The 26,581-nt window shown below is 41.4% G+C and overlaps 1 protein-coding gene and 1 long non-coding RNA gene across 3 annotated transcripts in view; one reads left to right on the top strand and one right to left on the bottom strand.

The window, feature by feature from the left end:
• Nucleotides 1-562: 562 nt before the first annotated feature.
• The window catches only part of SEC62 (SEC62 homolog, preprotein translocation factor), a 38,910-nt gene continuing 12,891 nt past the window's right edge, over nucleotides 563-26,581 (bottom strand). Inside the window, exons 2-8 of one of the 2 annotated variants that reach the window (XM_037909627.2) lie at nucleotides 26,242-26,350; nucleotides 19,972-20,077; nucleotides 14,406-14,616; nucleotides 12,124-12,216; nucleotides 7,148-7,208; nucleotides 5,696-5,815; nucleotides 563-3,910 (exon numbers count right to left, since the gene is read on the bottom strand). In XM_037909627.2, coding sequence (XP_037765555.1) covers nucleotides 3,444-3,910; nucleotides 5,696-5,815; nucleotides 7,148-7,208; nucleotides 12,124-12,216; nucleotides 14,406-14,616; nucleotides 19,972-20,077; nucleotides 26,242-26,350 — 1,167 coding nt within the window. In that variant the 3' untranslated portion in view covers nucleotides 563-3,443. Of the gene's footprint in view, nucleotides 3,911-5,695; nucleotides 5,816-7,147; nucleotides 7,209-12,123; nucleotides 12,217-14,405; nucleotides 14,617-15,763; nucleotides 16,000-19,971; nucleotides 20,078-26,241; nucleotides 26,351-26,581 lie in introns of those variants that run through there. The other variant, XM_037909628.2, reaches the window with a different exon arrangement.
• On the top strand, nucleotides 14,880-15,517 carry LOC122461805. Its single transcript, XR_006283996.1, has 2 exons — nucleotides 14,880-15,071; nucleotides 15,425-15,517. It is a non-coding gene; the product is annotated as an uncharacterized LOC122461805 (long non-coding RNA).

Genomic DNA, 26,581 nt, shown 5'->3' on the forward strand with positions numbered 1-26,581 from the left:
AAGATCTGAAAAAAATTAATGTACACTAGTTGATAGAGAAATTAGGTTGAAAATTCTAGTCTACCCTGTACCCAGAGCAGGTTTCAGTATAACATCTCCTCTAGATGTTGACCTGCATAGTTTTCTGCTTAAGTTTAAAATTTTTAATAATTTATTTTCAAAATTGGTTAAACTAAGGGTAATCACATTTTATCAGAAAAGAATAACTTTATTACACTTGTTATATAGCTAGAGGGAGAAAAATCAATGAGACCACTAAAATTGTATTGCAATAAGGAAATTTTAATAGAGTAACTGTTTAAATGTTCCACTAATATAAATAAAATTGTTCCCATTAAAGTCATCCTACTAGACAGGCATATAAGTTATGAAGTTTAAGTCAAAACCGGTAAGGGGAGTAGAAGCAACTTACTCTGAAATACTTTGATTTAAAAAGTAGCCACATATCTTGAGAACTGAATGCTGGTCAGTACCTTCATTATGTCCATATCTCTATTTGGACCCTGTGTCTGTTTTGGAAGAATATATGCAAAATGTCACAAGTCCACTGATCCTTTTTTTCTTTAGTTGTTGCTGGCATATCAAATTGTAGCCACTCATTTCCTATCTAACCCTAAAATAATTTTTATAATAAGTGCAGTGAATTTAGGATTTGTGGAAATATCTAATAGAACTGGGCAGTGAAATGCTTTGTGTCTCCACAGAACAGCTCCCAACAATAGTGCACCCTTTCTCAAGTTACCCTGTCACTGTGTCTGAGTTGATCACTGCAAATTTAGGGTTAAGGGTAATCGGGGGTTCAATGTGTACATGAGCTGGATGTTCCATCCACTTCACAAGTTCTTTTTTAAAGGTGATATGTGAACCAATAAAGTTTGGGAGCCAGTGGATTGGAGGATAGTTCCAGTTCCATGCCTAGTTAAGCTATGAACTCTCCTGCCCCAGGGTTGGTATGGGTTTTGAGATCTAGACACCTGTCTACTAGGAAATGGACTTCCACCACAAGCTCATTTCAAATAGGTCACTGCACAGACAGCAGGTGACAGCTTTACTAAATAGGTATTTAATATTATTCCAATTTAGAATGATTAAACTTAATATTCAACAAGATTATTAAGATGTCATTTCATTTTAGCTGGGGAACTAGAGCTATATAATACATTGCCCTAAAGGCTTCAAACTGGGGGAGCCTAATTGTTTTTTTCTTGGAAAAATGCTGGACCTTATTTTCAAATATTAGTTAAACCATCTTCAGCTTATGTATTACACACTTTCTACCTCAGGTTCTGTTCTCCAGGTTTTTAAAAACTAGATAGAGGCCAAATGTCAGTCTGACTTGATTTTAACTCACTGAAATCAATGGGAGTTTCACCTGAATAAAGACAAGATTTAGCTTCAGCGTCGACTACAAAATGGTTTTACCACCCTGCATTTTACAGTAAAAGCAAGGGTTCCGTGCTGTTCCTGCTCAGCTGAAAGGAGGATGTATGTCTACCATTTTATATATGATAATACTGGGTGTTTAGGGTGGTGCTGAGCTACATCACAGAACCAAATAGCTAGAGTGTTGTACACAAAGGATTGCAGGTCAGTTCCCAATGCTAGCAACGGAGATTGGAACTGCAAGCATGGTAGATTTTAGCTTCTGCCTGAAGGCAGTGTGTTGTTCAAAATAATTGCTAAACTGAGTGGAGAGAAGAGTTTTGAGCCAGTGTACTATCCCATTACACATGCACATCTTAATAAGGTAGTGGATGGTAGTGACGGATCTGTTAAAACAAGTCACTGTAAACAGCAACAACACACAAATGTCAAAGTTTGCCAGGGAACAGGTTAATAAAAATTTCTTCCATATTAACAGAAAAATGCATAACAGATCCAATCTCTGTTCCCCATATAATAAATATTCAGAAGTAGTAAGCAAATCAGACCTTATCAATGCACATGTAAAATGTATATATTTGCACAACCAGAAAAATTAACATCTTCATTCAAAACACTGGTGATGGAAAAGAGCAATTCAAGAAAAAAAGAAAGATCTGTCAACCACTGAAAATTCAAGCAATATCTAGCATTCTTTCCTCACAGTGGTGTCAGGGAGGAATATCATCTGTATTCACTATTTCAACTTCAGTCTGAAACTGAACAATTCAGAAGAATGTCAAATCTTAACTTTTTAAATGCTTATATAACTAAACAAAATGTCCTCCAACAATCTAGCAAATAAGAGATGTGTGAGACAAACTGAACATTCAAACTGCTTCAGGAGTTTTAAAAACAATTTGATCTTGGTTGTCTTTTGAATTAGCTTTTTTGTTATCTGTACTCCTGAACAGGTGAATACTCTCAAGCAGTGCCTACTCCTCAGTTAATACAGTACTCCAGTTTCTGAATATAGAAAATGTTAAGATTAACATTAAGGCATACAGACAGCTGTGTTATCTGCTTTTGTTTAATAAAGGATCAATTTACTCACTCAAATACATGGAATGTTGGCAAGAAACTAAAAGCTCCTGGGACAAATCTACCAATCACGTACAGATTCTGTGAGGTCCTCCATCTTGCATTTCTCTAATAAACACACCCTGAAATGGCTTCAATTATACAAATTGAAATTTGGATAAAACTTCTAAATAATAAGTAACAGTTAAAATAAAAAGGGTTGCTTTATTTTAAAATTATGTACAGAAAAATTTCTTCTTGAATTATGATGGCGGGGGAAGCGAGGGGGAAAAGACAACAGCCAGAGTTTCCAAACTGCTGTTCCCTTTGCCTCCTCGAGATGACACCTTTCTCTGAACCAGATGTACAAAACAGTTTGGATTTCTTAAGTTGGTGGTACACAATTTGTACACAACTGAAAACACTGCAGCCAAATAAGCACTACCAGCTTGTATGTCTTTAGCAAAATACTTTAAAATTACCTTCTGCTAAAACTAGTTGTCTTAAAGTTCTCTCTTACAATTTTATAAAAATCAGGAAGAATGTCAAGAGAGCCATCAGCTAAGAAGTGCTTTACTTAACTAGCTATTAAATGAATATACTAGGAATAATCTGAGATTTGGTCATTCAACTTTTACCATTTTACAAAGCTATTTTGAGTAGGCTATACTTATTGAAAAGTTATGCAAGTATCAGAAAATGACAATAGGGAAACTATGTTCTTCAGTATGTTTGAGGACTATCTAGACAAATCATAGGATCTGACAGAAAACTTGTCAAATTGACAAAACTTTTGTAAATGTGTATTAATGACTTCAGATTGTACCAAGTAATCAAGCTAATAGTTTTTTAAAAATGAAGATACTAGATATAAAACTGTTTGGATAACATGTATTTCAGCAAACAAATGGAAAGAATGTTACTGTAACTACATTTTGGTGATCAGCCAATGAAGAAAATCCAATTGTTTTACACATATTCAGTCTCAAAACTACAGTGAGTTAGGATTTTTCATGTAAAGACCTAGTTTCTTCTTCCTCTTCCTCCTCCTCCTCACAATCTCCTTCATCTGTTTGCTGTTCAAGTTCCTCTTTTGTGATCATTTCAAAATCATTTCCATTTCCACTACTATGCTGGGATCTGTCATCCTCACGCCTATCACTGTCTGTGTCTGAATGCCGCTCTCCTCCAGAGCCTTCTGCTCCTGAGTTGCCTGTTGCTTCGACTTTTCCTTCCTCATCTTCCTTTTTCTCACTATCTGATTTCTCCTCACTGTCAGACTTCAGCTGCTTTTTGGACTCTGATTTCTCCTCTTTTCTTGAGTCTGCTTTTGGTCCCTTGTATTCGTGTGTGTACAAGGGCCTGAAGGAGTCAATGAAACCCACGTCTGCTGTCAGATTTGGCAAAAACCAGAAATGATGCCTTCCTCCAGTTATCAGCCAAATAATAAGGAAGAGGATGCAGCGGGCTGTGAGGAGAGAGCCCAAATATTATATATAAATATTTACAACATAACACAACTGTGTTTATTAGTTGCCTCTCCCCTGCTGCACTCAAAATCAAGTTGAGGACAGACAAAACACGCAAAATACAAATGAAACCAAATTTCTGGGCTGGAAGGATGGGTCTAACAGCATGTTCTGATACTTAATGGTGGTGATGGAGAAGTAAGAAAGGGGGAGAATTAAAAGGTGCCATGCTTCAACTCCCTCCCAAAAATAAAAGTCTGATGATAAAAGTTAGAAACAGTAAAGAGCTAATAGACAGAAGAGTCTATTCCCTTGCAATGGGATATGATCATCTGATCTTAGCCAAAGACCAAGTTTTCTCTATTACAGTTTGTAAATCTCCATGAAAAATAGGAGGGTCAGTGATCTCCCACCTGCATTTTAAGCATTGTTTTGCTCAGCTACACACCATACAAATCAAAAAGAAAGCTTGATTACCTGCATCCAGCTCCTCAAAGGTAGCTAGGCTCCTAACTTCCACTGATTTCAGATTTGAGGATCTGGGCCCAAATCCTTAACAGGTGAGCCACATTCTCAGTTTTATTTCTTTTGCAAGTGCTTATGTGTTGGTCCTGAGCTATTCCTTAAGGGCACTGCATCTAATTCTGCCTAGAAGAAAGGCAGGTGGCCAAAATGCAGGCCTCTGATATCAAGATGCAATACATACCTGAATGCGACTCAAGTGGTTTTCCTTTCCTTTGTATTCTAGCTACAGGCAATGCCCATAAGTTTATAAGTAACACACTGTTTCTAGGTAAGGTGATTCCACCTCTGCCCAAAGCCTGAACTGGCTTTTCAGGAGGAAGCACACATTCTCTGGCCAACAAGAAGCACTGCCTCTAATTTGTATATGATGGTCCTTTCCCCCTCCCTGTTGTCTCAAATTTTTTCTCTTCACCTTAGCCACTGTTTCTCCTCCAGTTTAAATACCCCACCACCTTGGGCACCTCTCTTATCTCCCAATCTTACTAACACATCTCACATTAGATAGCAGCAGCAGCACTAGTGCCTAAAACAAGAGTGAAGCAGCAAGAGAGGTCGAACATGAACAGTGGACCAGAGAGCTCTGATCGGAGAGAGTGCTTGTGCTGTCCTAAGGACTACGATCTCCACTGTGCAAGAATCAGATTGCACGTGCTAGTGTAAGCCTGCAGCCTGAAATGGACCCTGCGGAATACTTTTTTCCAATGCCACAATAGTGACATTTAGTAGCCATTAAGGAACTACTCACATAAGATAAGTCTATGGCAGTGGTCCCCAAGCTTTTCCTCTCGTACCGCACCCCTTTACCAGTAATGGAATGTGTTCATGCTCCCCTGGCCAGGAGCAGGGCTGTGGTGGGGAGATCAAGCCGGTTTGTGTGTGTGTGTGAGGGGGGAAGGGTGTTAAGCTGTGGTGGGGAGGTCAAGCCGGGGCCGGGAGCAAAACTGGACGGGAGCGGAGCTGAGGGCAGAGTTGGGCTGGGCGGCACTTACTCCCCTATGGGAGCTGGCCAAGGCCCCCCCAGATATTCCTCCATGCTCCCCAAAGGGGTGCATGTCTCACAGACTGGGGACCACTGGTCTATGGCTATTTTAAAGAATAGGGGTAAAATTTTCAAAAGTGAAGTTGACAGATTTAGGAGCCTAAGTACTTATTCCACTTTTACAGATTAGACAGGGTTCTAAGTCACTTAGACATGTCTGAAAATTTTACCCTACTTGTCCTGTTCAGGTAACTTCTATTGATAAACAAATGACACTTACCAACAGCAAGGAGGAGAATACTGGCTACGAAACAGCCTGCGCCTACACTGAGGTAATAAACACCTACTCGCATCTCTGCAGGCCAAAGTGGGAAGAGAGTTGCAGCTATAACCGCAATCACTAAAAATGAAGAGAAGAGTTTGAGAAACATGGATAAGTTACCAATTAAAGGGCAATAGTGGTCTGGTGGTGTTGTCTGTAGTAATGTTTGTACAGTACTTTGAATAGGCATTCCCATTATTTGATTGCCATTCAGAAACAGAGTCCAATTTCTCTTGGCCCACAAAGACGCATATATAAACGACCAGCTTAGGCCATAAAAACCCAGTAGAACAGGCTTAAGTTTAGAAAGCAAGTGAATATCCCCACCCTTTCATTTTTTGCTTGTTTTTCAGTCCCCACCCTCACCCCCCTTGTCTTCCATAGAGTTGTGCAGTTTCTGTCCTCCTGCTATTTGCTGAAGTCTACAAGATTGCGTAATCACATAACTGGCTCCCAACACCACCTTAGAAGCTAAGCACATTACCTTTCAAAGCCCTAAATATATCATGGTCATATAAATTATATCATCTCCTTAGAGAACTGTGCTGATGGAGAAATGATATGAACATGGAACGGGGAGCCAGCAACTCCTACATTCTAATGCCAGCTCTGACACTGACTTACCCATGTGGCCTTGCCTTGGCAAGTCACTTCACCTCTCTGCCTCAGTTTTCCTCATCTTATAATTGGAATAAACAATATTTACCTGCCTCAGAGATGGTTTGAAAAGATGATCTGTATAATTCTCAAGATAAAAAGCACCATGTAAGTAGTAAGTATTCCCTGGTAAGTGTAGACAGAACCCAATATACAAAGTATACTGTACACTACAACCCCACTAGTTGTAGCATGGTTAGGCCCTTTATATACTGATCAAAAATATTTATCCATCTACCTTAGGTATTTCCAAGGTGCCCATCACCATAGTGGTTAGGCATAAAGTGTCAACAGGATTCTCTAAAAAGGTGCTACCATGATTTTTAAACTCAGGGAAGTTGGGTGCCTTTTAGGCCCTAACTTTTTCCATTTCCCCTTACACAGCAGCATCTAAGAAAGAATAATAGACCTGTGTGTAAACATTAAAATTGGTCTAGACCTTAAAAAAAAATTGCTCGGGCCAATGATCTACATAAATAATACTGGGAGGTGGAAGGGAAAGGGTATCAATTGTGAGTGTTCAGTTACCTAGTAAGGACACAATCTATTAGTGCTGAGCAATTGAAATCTACAGATCAGTTAGCAGGTGTAACTGTAAGCGAGGTGCAAATTGATAAAAATGTTAATTCTGTGTCTGAATATGAGAGAATAAAAAGGAGTTTGTCTATGGGAAAGAAACAGATGTCTTAAGGAACAGATGTGTCTGTTTGGTACTATAGCCTATACTACACATTAACATCCATTCTTACTTACCAAGAACAAGTCCCATGGCAAATGTTTTAAAATGAACTGGGTCATAGATCCACACATACACCTGCAGTAAGAATAATCAGGTTAAAATTAACAAGTTATATTCCAAAATAAAGATCTTTGGTAAGAGCTTTCAGATTAGTTTCCTCATCTGCATGTTTCTGTATTACCATATTACTCTAGTACTAGGTTACATTCACCACCAGGTGCCACTCTGTCCTCCAAGTCAGCACTGAACCACAGTACAGCATTGTGGTGAGGGGGCACTGTATTGTTGGAGGTTCTGTATTTTTGGATAAGACATGAATCCAAGGTTTATGCCAATTCTGCTCAGTGAAGTAGCTGCAGAAGCAGATATATAATCTTGTGACTACCACCCCTTTAAGCCTACACAAATTGCCTCAGCAATGCACTGACCTTAATCTGACTCAGTGAGCAGAAGGCCTAAGCATAATACTTTTATTGGAGAAGGATGTATAATACAAATATTACACTGGTGCCATATCTTGTCAGGCACAAGGATGAAGGCTGGGAGCTTCCAGCATCTGATAAATGCTTTTATTAGGATATATTGCTCACACCCTGGTGTGTGTTGGTGCCTTTATTTAAAATATTTTAATGATTTTGACGACTTACTAGTATTATTTACTCCCGAGGGCATTCTGTGCCAAAAAATTAAAAATTCTGCGCACAGTATTTTAAAATTCTGCAAATTTTATTTGTCAAATAAATGTGGAGGCTCCAGCTTGGCATTGGGGAGCATAGGCCACGGGCTGCACAGAGGTGGGAGATCACTGTGCAGCTCCCACCCAGGGACACAAACTCAGTAGTCTTTCAGAGTGGTAGCCATGTTAGTCTGTTTCAGCAAAAAGAACGAGGAGTACTTGTGGCACCTTAGAGACTAACAACTTTATTTGAGCATAAGCCTTTCATGGGCTAAAGCCCACTTCATCAGATGCATGCAGTGGAAAATACAGTAGGAAGATATATATATTGTGACAAAACTCTGTCCTTGCCTCCGTGGGTCCTGCGTTTCCTGGTGGATTTCGCTAGCCTCAGAGGCTCACTGTGACCCTCCACGTAACTCTTCTCTTTCTAGAGACAAGGGTCACAGTCTACTGAGCCATTTTCATCATAAGCCAGCGAGGGAGGTGAGGAAAAGTTATCCTTCCTTGCACAGACTCTGTTGTCTCCCAGTCTCAGCGATTAATCGGGGGCAAAGGGGGGGGGGGGCAGAGCCCGGGCCCACCCTCTACTCCAGGCTCCAGCCCAGGGACCCTAATAGTATCAGCTATGGTAGCTGACCTTTTAGAAACATGACATGTACAATTCCCTAGGCTACTTCCCCGGGCTACTTCCCCCACAGCAGCCCTCACTTCCTCAAGCTCCACTTCACCCTTACCTCAAGGCCTCCTTCCTTGTGCCTGATATGGTGTGTACTACTCAGTCTCTCCAACAGCGCAACTTCCTCCCACAGCTACTGACATGCACACCCACCTGACTGACTGGGAGGCTTTTAACTAGTTTCAGCCAGCCCCTGATTGGCTCCAGGTGTCCCAATCAACCTAGCATTCTCCCTGCCTTCTGGAAAGTTCCTAATTGGCCCCAGGTGTCTTAATTGAACTGGAGCAGCTGCCATTTCACTTATCCTGGTACCGAGGATTTGTTTAGCCTGGAGCTAATATATCTATCTCCCATTACTTTTCTATAGCCATCTGGCCTTGCCCCGTCACAATATATAGAAAACATGACAAAAATGGGGGTTGCCATACCAACTCTAATGAGAGTAATCAATTAAGGTGGGCTACTAGCAGGAGGAAAAAAAAAATTTTTGTAGTGATAATCAGGATGGCCCATTTCAAACAGTTGACAAGAAGGTGTGAGTAACAGTGTGTGTGTGGGGGGGAATTAGCATGGTGAAATAGTTTTTAGTTTGTGTAGTGACTCATCCACTCCCAGTCTTTATTCAAGCCTAATTTAATGGTGTCCAGTTTGCAAATTAATTCCAGTTCTGCAATTTCTCATTAATCGGTTTTTGAAGTTTTTTTGTTGAATAATTGCGACTTTTAGGTCTGTAATTGAGTGTCCAGGGAGGTTGAAGTGTTCTCCGACTGGTTTTTAAATGTTATAATTCTTGACATCTGATTTGGGTCCATTTATTCTTTTATGTAGCGACTGTCCAGTTTGGCCAATGTACATTGTAGGGGGGCATTGTTGGCACATCATGGCATATCACATTGGTAGATGTGCAGGTGAATGAGCCTCTGATAGTGTGGCTGATGTGATTACGTCCTATGATGGTGTCCCTTGAATAGATATGTGGACAGAGTTGGCAACGGGCTTTGTTGCAAGGATAGGTTCCTGGGTTAGTGTTTTTGTTGTGTGGTTGCTGGTGAGTATTTGCTTCAGGTTGGGGGGCTGTCTGTAAGCGAGGACTGGCCTGTCTCCCAAGATCTGTGGGAGTGAGGGATCGTCCTTCAGGATAGGTTGTAGATCCTTGATGATGCGCTGGAGAGGTTTTAGTTCGGGGCTGAAGGTCACTGCTAGTGGCGTTCTGTTACTTTCTTTGTTGGGCCTGTCCTGTAGTAGGTGTAGGTGACTCAGTAGTGAGGCTGCACCCAACCCTGACACAGCTCAAGGACTGGGCCTGCCCCAGAAACAACCCAGGACCATGCCCCTCAGTGCCACGTGCACCAGGTGTAGGCAGGCAGTCTCAGCAAGGCAGGATCCAAGTGTGGAGGGGCTTAGTGTGGGGGGATTCAGGTGTGGGTTGAGAGGGTTCTGTGTGGGATCTGGGTCCAACAGTAATGGGAGTCTGCAGGGGGGTCCAGGTGAAGGTGGTTGGGGCTCAGCAGGTTGGGGATCTGGGTGCAGGTGGCTCGCTTGGGTAGTCCAGGTGCAGGGGGAGTGTTGCTTGCCAGGGTTCTGGGTGTGGGGAGAGTGAGGCTTGGCAGGAGGGTCTGGGTATGAGAGGGTCTAGATGCATGGGGGTTGGGTGGATGGGGGAGCAGCTCCTTGTACAGTGATCCCTCCCGCTGCAGCTGAGGAGTGATGGGTGCAGGAAGTGGGGAGTTTGCAGAGCTTCCTACAGCCAGGGGAGAAATCTGGGGGTGGATCTGACACAGCCCCAGATACCGTGCAGGGGAAGAGGAAGTCCCGTCCTCCCCAGCCCAGCTGGGACTAGCAGCTGAGCCCAGCGCAGGGTAAGAGCCACCAGCCAGGTCTTCCCCAGTCCTGCCCTTTGCCCCACAGTGATCTACCTCTATGCCAGCTGCCCTGGGCACTCAAAACATACTGCTGGGGAGGGTCATATGACTGCTCTTGTGGCTTCGCCATCAGAAAGTCATTTTGCTGCAGGGAAGCAAAGAAAACTGAGGGGGATATAAATTCTGCGCAAGTGCAGTGGCGCAGAATTCCCACAGGAGTATATTATTTTCCATTAATAATACATAGCCCTTTACACTTTCAGCATCTTACAAACATTAATCTTCATAGCTCCACCAGAGGTAAAGAAAGGAAAGTTACTTTCATCTGGCTTAGCTGAAAATACCATTTAGCTGTATATTTCTACTTGAAGTTTAGCATGGAGACTGGAATAAACTTCCCTAGCTCTCAAAGACTAACATTTTCCAGTGCTGATAGTTGTGTCTCATTTACTGACCAATCAGTGGTGCTTCAATGTCCCACTTGAGCATTCATTTGTAATGCTTTAATAAGTGGGAAGCACGGAGCCCTCTAACCTCTGAGAATCATTTGTGAGCAAAAAAAAAATAGCTAAATGGACAAAAGGTAAATCAAGGGTTCATCTCCCAACTGTAAGGAAGTAGGAACACATCAAAGGATATCTTCAGAGAATTACAGGTAAATAATTTTCCCTTCTCTTAAGCCATAAAAATCACTTTCCTGAATGGATTCCTAGAAGCGTTACTACTTAAAAGAAGCTTTAGCTAAGAATAATTTATGAAAGATGTTTTCTCCAGGAGTTCACATTAGGTAACAGACTCATGGAAATGAAAGAGCATCAGAAATAACACTAAATCACAGTGTTTATGGAGCTTTGGAGGTACTGGCCATGAAGCCATAACTTCCAGTAAAAAACAAACTCATGTGCCCAAAAGGGAAAAAATATATACTTTGAACTAGTAGGATTAATGAATGTCAGCGCAGATAGCATCTTCGTCTAGTAGTGAAGACTCCAAGTACCTGACAGCAGTAACTGGTGACCTTCACAGCTGAAAAGAAGGTGACTTATGTCAACTGCATACCAGACATATACAAACCCACTACTGTAGGTGCTCACCAATTTTGTGAAGAAAGTTTTTCTCGATGTATAGTCTGTAGGATAGGCAGGGAACTGGAACCAGTCATAACAGTCACAGTCCTAATGGGACACTCCTTTGCTGACCTCCATCAGAAAGGAATTTAAGGAAACATTCTAGAGACCAACTGCTGTGTCTCATTGGCCCATGTATGAGACATTTCCCTCTGTTTAAATGGGCAAAATCACTGAAAAGTACAGGAATTCCCTCTTGTCTCAAGATATAAGTGCAAGAGCAGGAATCCAGTCTGATATCGTTAGAGAACTAAATCATCTGATTTAAAGAAGAGGCAAGTGAGGCACGGAGAGATTAAATAACTTAAGGCCATACAGAAATTTGGTGGCAGAGCCTAGTTTAGAATTCAGGTGTGCCTGACTCCCAGTCCCATGTTCAGACCACGAGGCTTCTAGATGGCAGCCACCTTGGACTCCCTTCCCTGTAACTGAATTTGAAGCTCCAACTTTTGTTTAAAAATACTTCAATATGGCATGACTTTACTAGCAAGAAAGGCCAGCAAGGTTTCCACCCATGCTGGTAACTATCAAAAGGGCAGAAGGAAAAAGTCTGGAGAAATTAATCAGCCTCAGTATTTTATTGTCAATGTACTGGTCACCGATAAATGTAGGAAGTGTAGAAATATAAGTTACACACAAACCTCACCTCATTTCCATCCAGAAAAACTTGATCTTCATGTGGCTCAAGTTTAAATTTTCTCTTGGTTTCCTTTTTCTTGGGTGTTCCTGGGCTCTCATCCTAAGAACATATCAATCATGAAACAGAAGGAATAATTAAAAAGGAATTTAGAGACTGTAAAAGGCTCCAGATTCATAGGTTCCATTTTGAAATTTTGGCTGCATCCATATATCCTCATTACAAAGTTGCTTATGAGTGCTGAACAACAAGAACACTACTGCAGAAGCACTCCCTATTACTAGCCAACATTTCAAAATAGGACTTCCATTTCTACACATGCAACAGCACACACAAATTTGGTGCACTGTCTTACATATATACAAATGTTAAAATATCGGTGTAGCACTCTGCACCTCAACGCAGCACCCAGGAACCCTCATATTCACCCCGGTCATATCAATTATGATATATTTCATACAAAACATGCCATGTAAGATATCATATGAAAGGTCACAATCTGGTGAACCTGACTGTTCTATCAAAGTATGTATATTGTTAGTGTGTATGAAGTTATGTAATTTTGCTATATGGTTGCTACTGAAATATGTTGTAAGTTTGAGGCTGTGTCTGCATGGCCACTTTCAGCGCTAAAACTTTAAGTTGTTCAGGGGTGTGAAAAAACACACCATTGAGCAACAAGTTTTAGCACTGAAAAGTGCCAGTATAGACATTGCTTTATTGCCAGGAGCTGTGCTCCTGATGATAAAGCCACCACCACTCGTTCGGGTGGGTTTTTTCATTGCCAGGAGAACTCTCCCTCGGCGATAAAATGTGTCTATATTGCCCACGTCACAGCGCTGCTGCGGCCGCACTGTAATGTGGGCAATATAGACATACCCTGAGAGTTGTCGGGTGCTAGTTCTCCAGTGACAACAAAGGAGGTTATCCTCTCCCAGGAGGGTGTTAAGAGACCTTTAATCAGCAGGGGAGAGGTAAACAAGGGGTTTACAATGCTGTAAGAGTGCTGCACAAGCATCACACAATGGGGAACTGCTCAACTCTGTGACTCGGCAGAGCCCACCAGGACATATCTGGACTAGTGTTTTCCAGGCACATGGACTGAGGATATCAAATAGGGGAGAGAGGCATCATGCTTCTACCTCTCTCATCCCCCACCTACGCTGGAAGCAACAAGAACGCTGTGAAGACAAAAAGAAAAGGAGTACTTGTGGCACCTTAGAGACTAACCAATTTTATTGCCACAAGTACTCCTTTTCTTTTTGCGAATACAGACTAACACGGCTGTTACTCTGAAAGCTGTGAAGACAAAGACTTGAACTGAAGAGACTGGTCTCAGGCTTAAAGGAGGGGCCTGTGTATTACGAACTGTGACCTACCTGCAACATCCAGTGATTTCAGAAAAACTGCTTAATCTAAATATTGCCTAGTCTACTAAGATTTAGACCATGCATTTACCAAAAAAAAAAAAAAAATAATAATAATAATAATAATAATGGTAACTATCTCTCACCTTTTCTGCCTACCACTTATTATCATCACTTAATATTTATCTTTCTGTAGTTAATAAAGCTGTTTTACATTTTACCTAAAACAATGTATTTTGCTTGAAGTGCTTGGGAAATCTCAGCTCAGTTTACAAAGGCTAGTGTGTGTCCTCTCCACATCGAGGGAGGGGTGGACTGGGTAATAAACTTACACTGGTCAGGCTTCTGACTTGGGCAAGACGGTATATTCTGGGGGTGCAAGGCTGGCGGCTTGGGAGACTTGCTGGGCCTTTCTCTGTGTGATTCATGAGTGGCTCAGGGAGCATTCATGCAATTAGCTGGGTGTGGGGCTCCACATGCTGTTGTGCTAAGTGATGATAGTGCCTGGAGGGGTTTGCTGCTTATCACTATCAAAGCAATATGAGAGATAGCCCAGGCTGGAGAGTTAAGGGGGCACAGTGGTACCCCAGTTCCAGGTTGTACCCCAGAGATCCCATCACAATTGGTACAAAGGATCACTGCATGTTCCAACCAAAGACAAATGTGTTTTGTTTGTTAGCGTAAATTCCATCTTCTCTGTCATTACGATAAAATGATGAGGTGCACAATTGGAGGCCAGGTTGGGCTCCCTTGGAAAATTTAGATCCAGATATTTTAAGTAAGTAAGTAAGTAACAGAATAGCAAGGAGATGGTAGGTTAAATTTTGGGTCGAACCACCTTACCCTTTTAAAAACTAGGTTTTTTGCAGTAGTTAGTAGTATCTGCTAATAGGTTTGACCGTCTTCTTTTTGGGTTGCACTTACCTTCTTGCACTCTTCTTTCTCACCATCCTTTCTCTTTTCCTTCTCTTTCTCCTTCTTAGTCTTTTCATCTTTGCCACTTTCCTTCTTGCTCTTTTTCTCATCCTCTTTCCCACTCTCAGTCTTTCCTTTCTCTTTTTCTTTTTTTGTGTCCTTATCAGGCTTCATTTTCATCACTTTCAATGCTCGGTGAAAGAACTGTTTCTTTAGAAGTCTTACAATAAAAAGGTTATATTATGAAATCAATTCGGAGTTAATGGTGCGGTTATATGTTTAGAACACAGTTATGTTATTGGATATCTGTGACAGCATGATGCAAAGACAATATCACACCAAGCAGGACTAGTTATTAATAAACATAGTGGGCCTGATTCTCCTCTGCCTCACACCTGTGTGCCTTCTTTGTAAGCCTGTGCAAAGTGGAAGTAAAACCTCTAGCTTCCTGATTCGGTTGCATTTTGCAGAGATGTAGATAACAACACCAGGAGCAAGAGAGTGGAAAATCAGGTCCATTATTTAAATTTTTCTTACACTTCCTTTCAACATTTCTCTTTAATTACATGTCAACATTTCCCACAGCAGCAGGAGACATGGGAAGTGGACATACAACTTTCCAGGCTATGTGGTTCAGAGCTGTAGGTTGACCCAAGATGTACTACTGAAACCAAGGTAACACACTTAGACAACCACATTCTGTGCTGTCCCAAGCATAAACTTGGTGCCAAGTGAGGGGGAAAGTGTTGGGGAGACTTTTACATCTGAGAAACCAAGCATATGCCAACTGAGATAACCACAGCATAGAATACTGTGGTCATGGCCTCTGCCACTACAAGGGTAGGGGCTGCAGGAGGCAGGGATTAAAACACCAGAGAATCTGGCTCTTACATTGTGGTCTAGTTAGTTTGAATTATTGCCATCTTCACCCAGTAACTGATTCTTGTCCTTTCATTTATCTATTATTATTGTAGATCAGGTGTCTTTGTCAGAGCTATTTATGTTAAATTTACCTAAATATTTTACAGGGAAAGAAATCAGCTGAACTACTTCATTGGAAAAACTATATGCAGAATGATATTAAAATAAAACATACACAGCTGGAGGCACAACAAATTAAACAGATAAAAAAAAAAGCAAGGTTTCATTCTTTTTTCCTTTTTAAGGCAGAGTAATTTTAGTAAGAATATGTTTGAAAAATAGTCCAGTTCTGCTAATCTGATCCTAAGCTGCATTGCTTTCAGCCTGACCCTGCAGTTCCTATACACACAAACTCCCACTAAAGCCAGTTGGAATATTTAATGCAAAATAGCAGCAGATTCAGGTCCTCAATCCCTTATTCAAAAGAAAAAAAAAAAGTTACTTACCTTACAGTAACTGAAGTTCTTTGGGATGTGTTTTCCACATAGATTCCACTCTTGGTGCACATGTTCCTCATGCCTGTAAGATTGGATTCTTTTGGCCAGCAGTGTCCATTGGGGCCGCACCTGTGCCCTAGATCTCCTTGCTTCCCATCCACCCCCCCACCTCAGGCATAAGGGTGGAGCGACCCCAACCATCCTTCAGGTCCTTCGCCAAAACAGAATCCCAGAGGAATACGACTCTAATAGCAAGAAAGTAGGGCAGGGTGTGGAATTCACCTGGGCAACACATCTCAGAGAATCAGTTACTGTAAGGTAAGTAAGCTCTCTTTCTTTCAGTGATTGTTCACACAGATTCTACACTTGGTGAGTAACAAACAATCCATTTGCTTGTAGGTATCCTACTTAAACAAAAATGGCAAGACAGTCCTACCAAGATAGGCATCCATTCTGGAAGCCTCTGCCAAAGAATAAGTGTCCCCATAATAAGGGTCTGAATCCCAAACCCTTTGAGCTGACGTAATGGCAACTAAAAAGGCAGTTTTCACTGATAGCAACCTGTTCCCTACACCACCTAAAGACTCTAAAAGGAGACCCATCAATCCTGTTAAAACTATATTGAGGTCCCAAGAGGCTGGTGACTCCTGAACTGGAGGGGGTAAAAAAAATAAAACTAATGAATAGGGCCTTTAAGAAATCTAGCCACTCCAGGATGGAAAAAATACAGTTTGGTCCTGGATAGCAGGGTGATGTGCAGATATTATTGCTAGATAAACCCTTACGGAAATAATAGGAGGCCAAAAGTTGTTTCAGGTCTAGTAAACTGTCCAATTCGTTGAAATGAGAGTTGTTGAGGACCAAAATAGTGTAAAATCTTTTTTGTGGAAGAAGATGGCTCTTGCTGACCTGAAATCTAACAAAACTTTTGTGAACTCTCCGCTTTGAGTCAGTGTGGCAAAGAACTTTAAGGCTACTTTAATCAAGTTGGTCACTTGTTGCGGTGATCTTTCCTGGATCGACCCGTCACTGGGATATTGGTAGACCTGGATCCCTTCTCTCCTTACGTGAGCTGCTACATCTGCCAAGTCCTTGATGAACAGTACTAGTGCTGTGGAAAGACCAGAAGACAAGACTGTACTGGTAATGAGATGTTCCTACTAGGAATCTGAGGTATTTCCGATGAGCCAGATGTATGGATATCTGAAAATAGGTGTCTTGAAAGGTTAGAGCCATGGAAGTCTTGAGGATCTAATGGAGGCTCGAGTCACCATCCTGAACCTGAAATGGTGGATGAAGTTGATGAGACATCAAAGGTCCAGAATGGGATGCCAGCCACCTTGGAATGAAAATATAGTGTGAATAAGAACTCCTTTCCCCCAAACTCAAAGGGCACCTCGTTCCACTGCTCAGAGATGCAGGAGAGAAACCACCTCTTTCTTCAACAGTATCTTGTGAGAGTGTCTCAGAAGAGGAATGGGGAAGGTACCTGAAGGGTAGTAAGCAACTGGAACTGCATGCAATACCTGTTGCTGACAATCTCTCACATCCACTGGTCCACAATGATCCCAGCCCAGGCTTCCCTGAAAAAAGACAGGCAGTTGCCAAAAGGGCCCAACTATAGCATGAAAACTGCTGTTGAGAGGAAGACGTTGAGTGCATTGTAGCAGAGGAAGAGGCGGTGGGTTCTCTATTCTGGAAGCTCTGCTTCTCCCTTACTGGCTCCAATGTCCTCAGAAAGTTATAACAGTATGGAGCAGAGCGACTATGTGTGAAGGAATCTTGAGGTCTGGTTTGCTTTCTTCTTGGGGCTGAGGTGTACAAACCCAGAGAACGCAAAGTGACTCAGGAGTCCTTTAACAAGGGGAGGGCCTCATCAGTTTTTGATGAGTGTTTTGGACCTCCCCAATTCTGAACCACCACCAATGTGACCATGGTGCAGGCGGACATATCGGATACATCCAAAGCAGCCTACAGGGAAGTTAAAGCTATCAGCTACCTCTCTCGCAGGAAGGATTTTAATTCTTCCTTATGCTCCTGCAGCAGTCTTTCCATAAACAAAGAATCTGTCCCAGTTCAAATAGTCATAGTTGGGAGATTGGCAGAGAAGACAACTTTTCTGCTGAACAAATCTAGTTTCTTAGGGTCCTTTTTCTTGGTGATGTTTTTGGAGGCCCTTTCTGCTTGGATCTTTCTGTAACAGCCACTATGACAAGTGAATTTGGCACTACAGGAACAGCCATAGTGGGTCAGACCAATGGTTCATCTAGCCCAATAACCTGTCTCTGGCAGTGACTAGCGCCAGATGTTTTAGAGGGAATGAACAGAACAGGACAATTCTGAGCGATCAATCTCCTGTCATTCAGTCCCAGTGCCTGGCAGCTGGAGGTTTAGTGACACCCAGAGCATGGGGTTGCATCCCTGACCATCCTGGCTAAAAGCCATTGATGGACCCCTCCTCCATGAACATATCTAATTCTATTTTGAACCCAGTTATACTTTTAGCCTTCACCACATCCCATGGCAACGAGTTCCACAGGTTGACAGTGTGTTGTGTGAAGAACTTCCTTATATTTGTTTTAAACCTGATGCCTATTAAGAAGCAAATAAAAATACCTGAAGCCCTTAGGAGGAACTTCATACTGTCGATCCACGTTTTTGGAAGTGGCAGGTATCGATGCTGGAGCCCGCCACTAGTCCACTGCAGTTCTAATAATCCCTTGTTAATAAGCATAGAGTCTACCGGACATGGAAGGATGCAGAATGTCTAGAAGCTTTTGCAATTTCTCTTGCACTAATTTCTGCGGGATGTCAAGGGTCTTGGCGATACATTTCTTCAGTTTTGGAATGCCTTAAAGTCATCTGCTGGACAACATAGAGAGATTGGCTGCCATATCAGAGGAGGAGGAGGAAATTGTTGCCGGGATCAACTGTTCCTCTACCCCTGCCTGTTAAAGCCTCCTCCCTCTTAGGGGAAGGTGATCTTATCCTAGAAGTGAGGGCAGAGGATGCTGGTTTGAGGGCATACGGCTGCATACACCAGGCAGCCCAGTAAGGCTGTGACTGATAAGTAGGAACTGTTGGGCCCGCTCTGCCCTTATGCCCTTGAGTGTGGGGGCTGGAGGACATCTAGAGCACAGGCCCACCCCCAACAAGCACTGCTGGCCAAAAAAATCCAATCCGGTGTGCATAAGGTGGAATCCATGTGGACAATCACTTGAAGAACAATAAGGCATTTAAAGCTTCTCCCAATTTCAGTCTTTACTGGAAAGTTCATTTTGCTCCTACAAGTCATGAAGTAGAAACTTAAAATCTATCTTTGCTGCCCGCCAATGCAGCTGACAGTTTCTTGATTGACTGCTGCTGGATATTTGTGGGTTATAGAGCCCAGGCCTTCAGAGCAGCAGTCCCACAAGAATTCTTACATAAGAACAACCATATTGGGTCAGACCAAAGGTCCATCTAGCCCAGTATCCTGTCTTTTGACCGTGGCCAATGCCAGGTGCCCCAGAGGGAATGAACAAAACAGGTAACCATCAAGTGATCCATCCCGTTGCCCATTCCCACCTTTTGGCAAACAGAGGCTAGGGATACCATCCCTGCCCATCCTGGCTAATAGCCATTAATAGACCTATCCTCTATGAATTTATCTAGTTCTTTTTTGAACCCTGTTATAGTCTTGACCTTCACAACATCCTCTGGCAAAGAGTTCCACAGATTGACTGTGTGTTGTGTGAAAAAATACTTTCTTCATCTGAAAGAGCAGCTATTCTGCTAGATAAACATTACAATGTTTGTGGAATTGGGAGAAAGATACTTTCACTTTGCTATTATTTTACTGTCTCCTTTTTCCTCCAGGGGTGCTGCTCCAATGGCAAAGCCACCAGTTATTTCAGGATCGGGCCCAATAAGTTCTTCTAATTGTTAACAACTATATAATTACCATTATTAAACTACATTATTTCTATGTCACTGATACAACACCACAAATATTTTTTCAAACATTCTAATCATACATTGCTTCAGCAGTCTCTTTTTAAGTAACTATAATGTACACACAAAAGGATAAGAAAAACAGTGAAAACATAATTTTTGAAAGTAGCTGTCCCATTTTCAAAAGGGCCCAAGTGATTTAGGACCTTCAGAAAATGGGACTTTAATGCTTTTGAAAATTGTACTTGTTATTAAGACTATTTATCTTGACTAAAAGGCCATACCTGTTGCAATAGTCAACTATAGACTCTCGAGTTGTAAATAAGGCTTCTTCTCCCTTCTTGGCTTTTGCCCACTTAGAATCCAAAAGGCAGTCCACAGCTTTTGAGGCTGAAAGGAAAAAAGGAAAAACAAACCTATGATAAAATATAGAATATTTGATCCACTTCAATATTTGATCCACCCAAATACTACAAAAACAGAATCTGTAATTAGTTCTCTCAGTTTTGCTAAATACAGGAAAAAAATCCTACCTGCATAATGAAACAACCCCCCCCCCCAACTCTTAGAGAGATAGGCCACACTATTGCAACAGAGCTCCCACTGATGCCAATGGGAACTTCGACTACATAAAGAATCCAGGTTCAGATGCATACTTTTTACAATATTATATTACAAACCAATTTTAACAGGACATTGCAAGATCAAATCCTATCCTAAATAAGAATTTTGTTATAATTCCAAAACTAAGGTGTGGGGATTTTCTGTTTAAGAAATTCCAAAGGAACCTTAAAAAAAAAAAAATTATCCTCTACAGTAGTTTGTGCTGCTAGTGAATGAAAATCAAAAAAGTTAAACTGATTAGTCCATTTTTACTATCTAAGCTGAAATGCAGGAAGTAAAACATGTAAGTAGTTAAAAAAAGTCAGATTTTAAAAATGTATTTCAAGGCATGATTTTTTATTTTTAACGTGACAGTTAAATCTTTAAATATTCTTGGCCAAATTCTATGAAAGGGAGCCATGTAACTATCTAAAGCAAAAATATGGCACAAAATATGAAATGGATTGTTATGTCCAGGCTGTAAAAGTAACAGCAATACACTAATCATGGAGCAGATGAGATCAAAGGAACAAGCGTAGAGATATTCGTTTATCCTGGAAAATTCTGATTAACCTGTCCCCTGAAATTGCTGTCCCACACGTTCTGTATAAACTGGCTTGCAGACACCAAATGTCCAAACATGTACGAAGGTGTAAGCATGTGCATACAGGCTCAGAAAGAGTGTCTGAAATCATAACGAAGATTTTAAAGCTTAAAACAAAACAAAACCTCAACTCTCATAACGGAACTCTGAGAGATCCAATTAGTTACTTTAGAAGTTTAAAGGCTCCAGGACAGATCCTGGCCCCCAATAAAGTTACTCTGCCCTGGTAGTACAATGCAGCCTTCAAGCCATCTTAACCAGATACCAGAATATGGGAATTTCTCTGGCATAGTGGAATATTCAGGTGGTGGAAAGATAATGTAGCCAGTCCCACAGCATTGCTTCCCAGTCTCATCATAGAGGGCATTTTCGGGACACAAGGCCTGGCTGGAGTGCTGCTGTGCTCTGGTACTCCTTGGCTACAAAATGGCTCTGTGGGGGCCGCTGCAGTCAGGTGTTTAGTGAGAAGGTAATTTACAGGAGAACTACTTTTGTCCAACCCTTCAGCTGCACTGACTGGAGCTCTGGCACAACTGATGATACATCCTTTTTTCCTTTCTTTTTTAATATTTACACTTTGTGCAATAGCTATTGCACAAACAGGCTGCCGGTCTGGACTCCAATTATATCACTTCCAAACTGAAAGCCTTTGCTTTCAGCCAATCATTATTGAAGCATTCTATTAATGGTATTGATTATACCATGTGATCTCCCACTTCGAGGCTGTATGAATTTAAAACACAAACGCAGCTGTTTGTGTGTGTAGCTAGGAAAAGAGTTAGGATTTTTTCACTCTTTAGTCAGGCATATTACACATTTTTGTTTTACAATCCCTATTATTGAGGGTTTTTTTTTTAAAAAAAAACAATGTCATAACTATGCTCTGTACAATGCCAGAGCATCATACCAGAAAAGTGTAAACTTAATGAAAACACTTCCAAAATCCAGTCCAATCACATGGAACACAGTTAAGTTCTTACTCCAAATTCAAGTTTGTTGGAACTCTAGAACAGCCTCATGGCAAAATATATTGCTGAACTATTCTTTCAATCATAGAATCATAGGACTGGAAGGGACCTCGAGAGGTCATCTAGTCCAGTCCCTTGCACTCATGGCAGGACTAAGTATTATCTAGACCATCCCTGACAGGTGTTTGTCTAACCTGCTCTTAATCTCCAAAGATAGTGTCAAGGTTCCTTCCCCACTCTGAACCCTAGGGTACAGATGTGGGGACCTGCATGAAAACCTCCCAAGCTTACTTTTACCAGCTTAGGTTAAAACTTCTCCAAGGTACAAACTATTTTACCCTTTGCCCTTGGACTTCCACTGCCACCACCGAACATTTATCTGGGTTTATTTATTAGGAAAGCGTTGTTTGGAAACATCTTTCCTTCCAAAATCCTCCCAACCCTTGCACCCCACTTCCTGGGGAAGGTTTGGTAAAAATCCTCACCAATTTGCATAGGTGACCACAGACCCAAACCCTTAGACCTTAACAATGAAAAAGCATTCAGTTTCTGAAAAGGATTTTAATAGAAGAAGTAAAAAGTAAAAAAGAATCACCTCTGTAAAATCAGGATGGTAAATACCTTACAGGGTAATTAGATTCAAAACATAGAGAATTCCTCTAGGCAAAACCTTAAGTTACAAAAAGACACACAGACAGGAATATCCATTCTATTCAGCACAACTTAATTTCTCAGCCATTTAAAGAAATCATAATCTAACGCATATCTAGCTAGATTACTTACTAAATTCTAAGACTCCATTCCTGTTCTGTCCCCAGCAAAAGCCTCTCTCTCTCTCTCTCTCACACACACACACACCCCTTTGTTTTTCTCCCTCCTCCCAGCTTTTGAAAGTATCTTGTCTCCTCATTGGAGATTTTGGTCAGGTGCCAGCAAGGTTATCCTAGCTTCTTAACCCTTTACAGGTGAAAGGATTTTTCCTCTGGCCAGGAGGGATTTTAAAGGTGTTTACACTTCCCTTTATATTTATGACAGGTGGAGATTCCACAACCTTCCTAAGCAATTTATTCCACTGTTTAACCACCATGACAGTTTGGAATTTTTTCCTAATGTCTAATCTAAACCTCCCCTGCTGAAATTTAAGCCCATTGCTTCTTGTCCTATCTTCAGAGGTTAAGAAGAACAAATTTTTCTCCCTCCTCCTTGTAACAACCTTTTATGTACTTGAAAATCATCAGGTCCCAGCTCAGTCTTCTCTTTTCCAGACTAAACAAAACCAATTTTTTCAATCTTCCCTCACAGGTCATGTTTTCTAGACCTTTAATCATTTTTGTTGCTCTTCTCTGGACTTTCTCCAATTTGTCCACATCTTTCCTGAAATGTGATGCCAAGAACTGGACACTGTACTCCAGCTGAGGCTAATCAGTGCAGAGTAGAGCAGAAGAATTACTTCTCGTGTCTTGCTTACAACTCTCCTGCTAATACATCCCAGAATGATGTTCACTTTTTTTGCAACAAGGTTACACTGTTGACTCACTTTTAATTTATGGTCCACTATGATCCCCAGATCCTTTTTCACAGTACTCCTTCCTAGGCAGTCATTTCCCATTTTGTGTGTGCGCAAGTGATTGCTCCTTCCTAAATGGAGTACTTTGCATTTGTCCTTTTTGAATTTCATCCTATTTACAATTCTGTTTTATATCCCACAGTAAGAATTAAATTATTTCCTAATCAATACAAGACAAATGGTTTAGAAGGAGAACCTGAAGCAAAAGAAGAAGAAAAAAAACAAACAGTTAGGAATACACTGATCATCTTGGCTGTATTCTGGATGTCACAGTGAAACCTGCCCCTTTAAGACAGAGAGGGGCCCACTGCACCTGTGACTGGTCAGGTGCCTCCCAATTGGGCTTCAGAGCAAGGCCATATCACAAGGAGGAGACTGAGACAAAGAAAGAGTATGAGCATGTCAGAGTCAGGAAGGGGCATGAGCAGCCTGAGACCAGAGGAGAAACAGAAGAGTAGCAAAGAGTGGCTAGAGAGAAAGAACACTAGGAAAACAGTAACTGTGAGCTGCTGGTGACGAGTTCCGAGGAAAGCTGTTGGGAGGACTGACTAGCGCTGGGGAACCTTTATGAGTTGCAGGAAAGCTTGTGCAGAGGCCTTAGGAACAAGGGAAAGAACCAGTCTGATCAGTGCAAGCCAGACCTAGATGCAAGGAGTTGATTCTAGAAGAAGATCCCCAGGACCAGAGGTAAAACTCATAGGTAAGGAGGTCTGGGGAGTGGAATGCTGCAGGGATCTAATGTGGGGCTACAGAAGACGACTTGTGGGAAAGAAACTGGTCTCAGGTGAACTCTCAGGTGAATGCCCTGGAGAGTGAGGATTCTAGAACAGGGATAAAGAAACTGGGGTTGAAGGGTTGACAACTCTCAGGTGGGCAACCAGAGAATGGTGACCTCTGAACAGGATTGAAGAGTTCTATGTTGTAACCTGGAAGAATGCTGTGTTCTGTTTTGGGAGAAACTGTTGTTACCATGAGGGATCTGAAGATTGTGGCACTTTATATGAATAAAAGGGTTTGAATTTGCTGCTGAGAGAGACAATATTCATTTGCATAGGCAGCTGAAATGGAAACTGACGTGGGCTATGCCTGTGCTACCAATGTCGGCACCAGGGGGGTGCCCATGTTGAGGTTTCCCTGCAACACTGAGGGATACACAATAGAGCACTTTTTTTCTAACCAGGCAAAACTGAGACTTTGAACTACTATAGTATTACAGCACCATTATACCAAATACAGGTGGAGTAATCCTGATACCACACCACACATGCCTTACTCCTAAGCCAGTAGGGGATGGGTACAAGTGAAAGTAGTATCCTTAACCCCTTCAGCCAGGACGGTCACCTTAACTTGGGCCTTTTAAGGGTGGGATGGGAGAGGGGTGGAGAAAGGAGGTGATGGACGCCCTTCAAAAAATAAAACAAAATGATTAGCATAAATATTTTAAACACCAGCATGACTTACTGAACACTCAAGCAAGAAATGCCTTCATTTGATGAGAGTGGAATTTGCTGTTATATTACTGCCATTTTTGTATAAAATTTTACCAGTAATACAATGTCATCTCCAAAAGTTACAAGGAAAATAAGTGATTGAAAAATATAACCATTCAAACTACCAAGAAAGTTATAATACAAGTATATAGCCCTTACATAGCCCTTTATATCTGAAAAACACTATGAAGCTTAATTGAACCTCACTACACCCATCTGAGGTATGTAATTACCTTCATTTCCATTTTACAGATAGAGAAACTAGAGCAGGAAGGTTCAGAAGCTCGTCCAAGGCTACAGAAAGGAGTCTGTATGAAGTAGAAGTAGGACGACTTGTCTCAAAGTCCTAACGCCACCCCTCACAATTTTTGTAACATTACTTCATAATGAAAAGTGAACTAAAAATAAGAGTTTGAAAAAAAAAAAAATCACTGGCCATGGCACATGGGAAGCTTTCCCTGGTGATTATGAGAGACTACGCCATCAATTTCATATTAAAAGATAATTTATACCCCTTATTACAAATAAGTTTCTGGATGAGAACAGAATAGCCAATGTAGTATTGTCTTGCAAAGTCTGCAAACAGTACCTCTGCTACTCCTCATAGCTCAGAGAGGCAGCAAGACAATTAAATTAACAAGATTCTGGTTAGTTTCCTGCTTCCATTCAGACCCCAGAGGGGTCATATTAATTTTAATCATATTAATTTAATGCTGCTATTGCTGTTTGACAAAGCTCTGGCTTTATTCACAGAGAAAAAAGACCCAAAAACTGGAGACTAAGAGAGGGGTTGTGTAGTGGAAATTTGCTGCCACTTCCCCCCCAGCAGCTTGAAGGCTCTGGGGAAGTAAAGTAGCAGAGTCTGTCCCTTTCACAGCAACCAGGATACTCAAGAGGATGGGGAAGAGACAGAAAGCTACTGCTCCCTTTCAGCAGCTAGAGGTGGGATGTGGTGTCAGATTTATCAGACACCTACTACTCAGTGACCGACGTGAACATTAGAGCCCCCAAGCAGGGTGCAGGGACAACTGCCTGTTAGAAATCTCAATCCTCCTCCCTTACCAGCAGATAGGGGTGGAAGACAGACCAGGCTTTTCACCAGGGTGTCTTACTCTGGACCTCACTTCTGCTTTCCTGACTGTGTCTTCTGCACCTGCTTCAGGTTGGTAAATGTAATCTTCTGACTAGTAAGTGCCTTGTTAATTTTCCTGGGCTATAAACCTTACACAGCTTACTCATTAAAAATACTAGTAACTTAAATTTAAAAAAAGTACAATATTAGTAAATATGCAGTATCATTATTTGGTTACAGATAATCTTACCAATAAAATAATCAACTCTGTGGCCCATCATGTTGGTAGATTTTGTTGGACAATTGAAACGTAGGTATTTGGCTACAGCTTTCTCCTCTTTGAACGGCTCACCAACTTCCTATAATATAAAAATATAAAATTAATACTGGTTTAAACACAGCCAAGAGAGTTTCGTTTTAACTTAAATCTCAATTATTTTAAAAAGCACCAAGTTTTTTTTGGCAATATATAAATAATGAACAGCATGGTCCTTGCTCCAAAGAGCTTTCAGTCTGCATAAGACAAACTGAGCCAAAAGTTCAGTTCTGAGATAGTCTGAAGACCACGTCATGAGATCAAAGCTTGAAGG

Source organism: Chelonia mydas, chromosome 9, assembly GCF_015237465.2.
Source record: "Chelonia mydas isolate rCheMyd1 chromosome 9, rCheMyd1.pri.v2, whole genome shotgun sequence".
Taxonomy (NCBI): Eukaryota; Metazoa; Chordata; order Testudines; family Cheloniidae; genus Chelonia; species Chelonia mydas.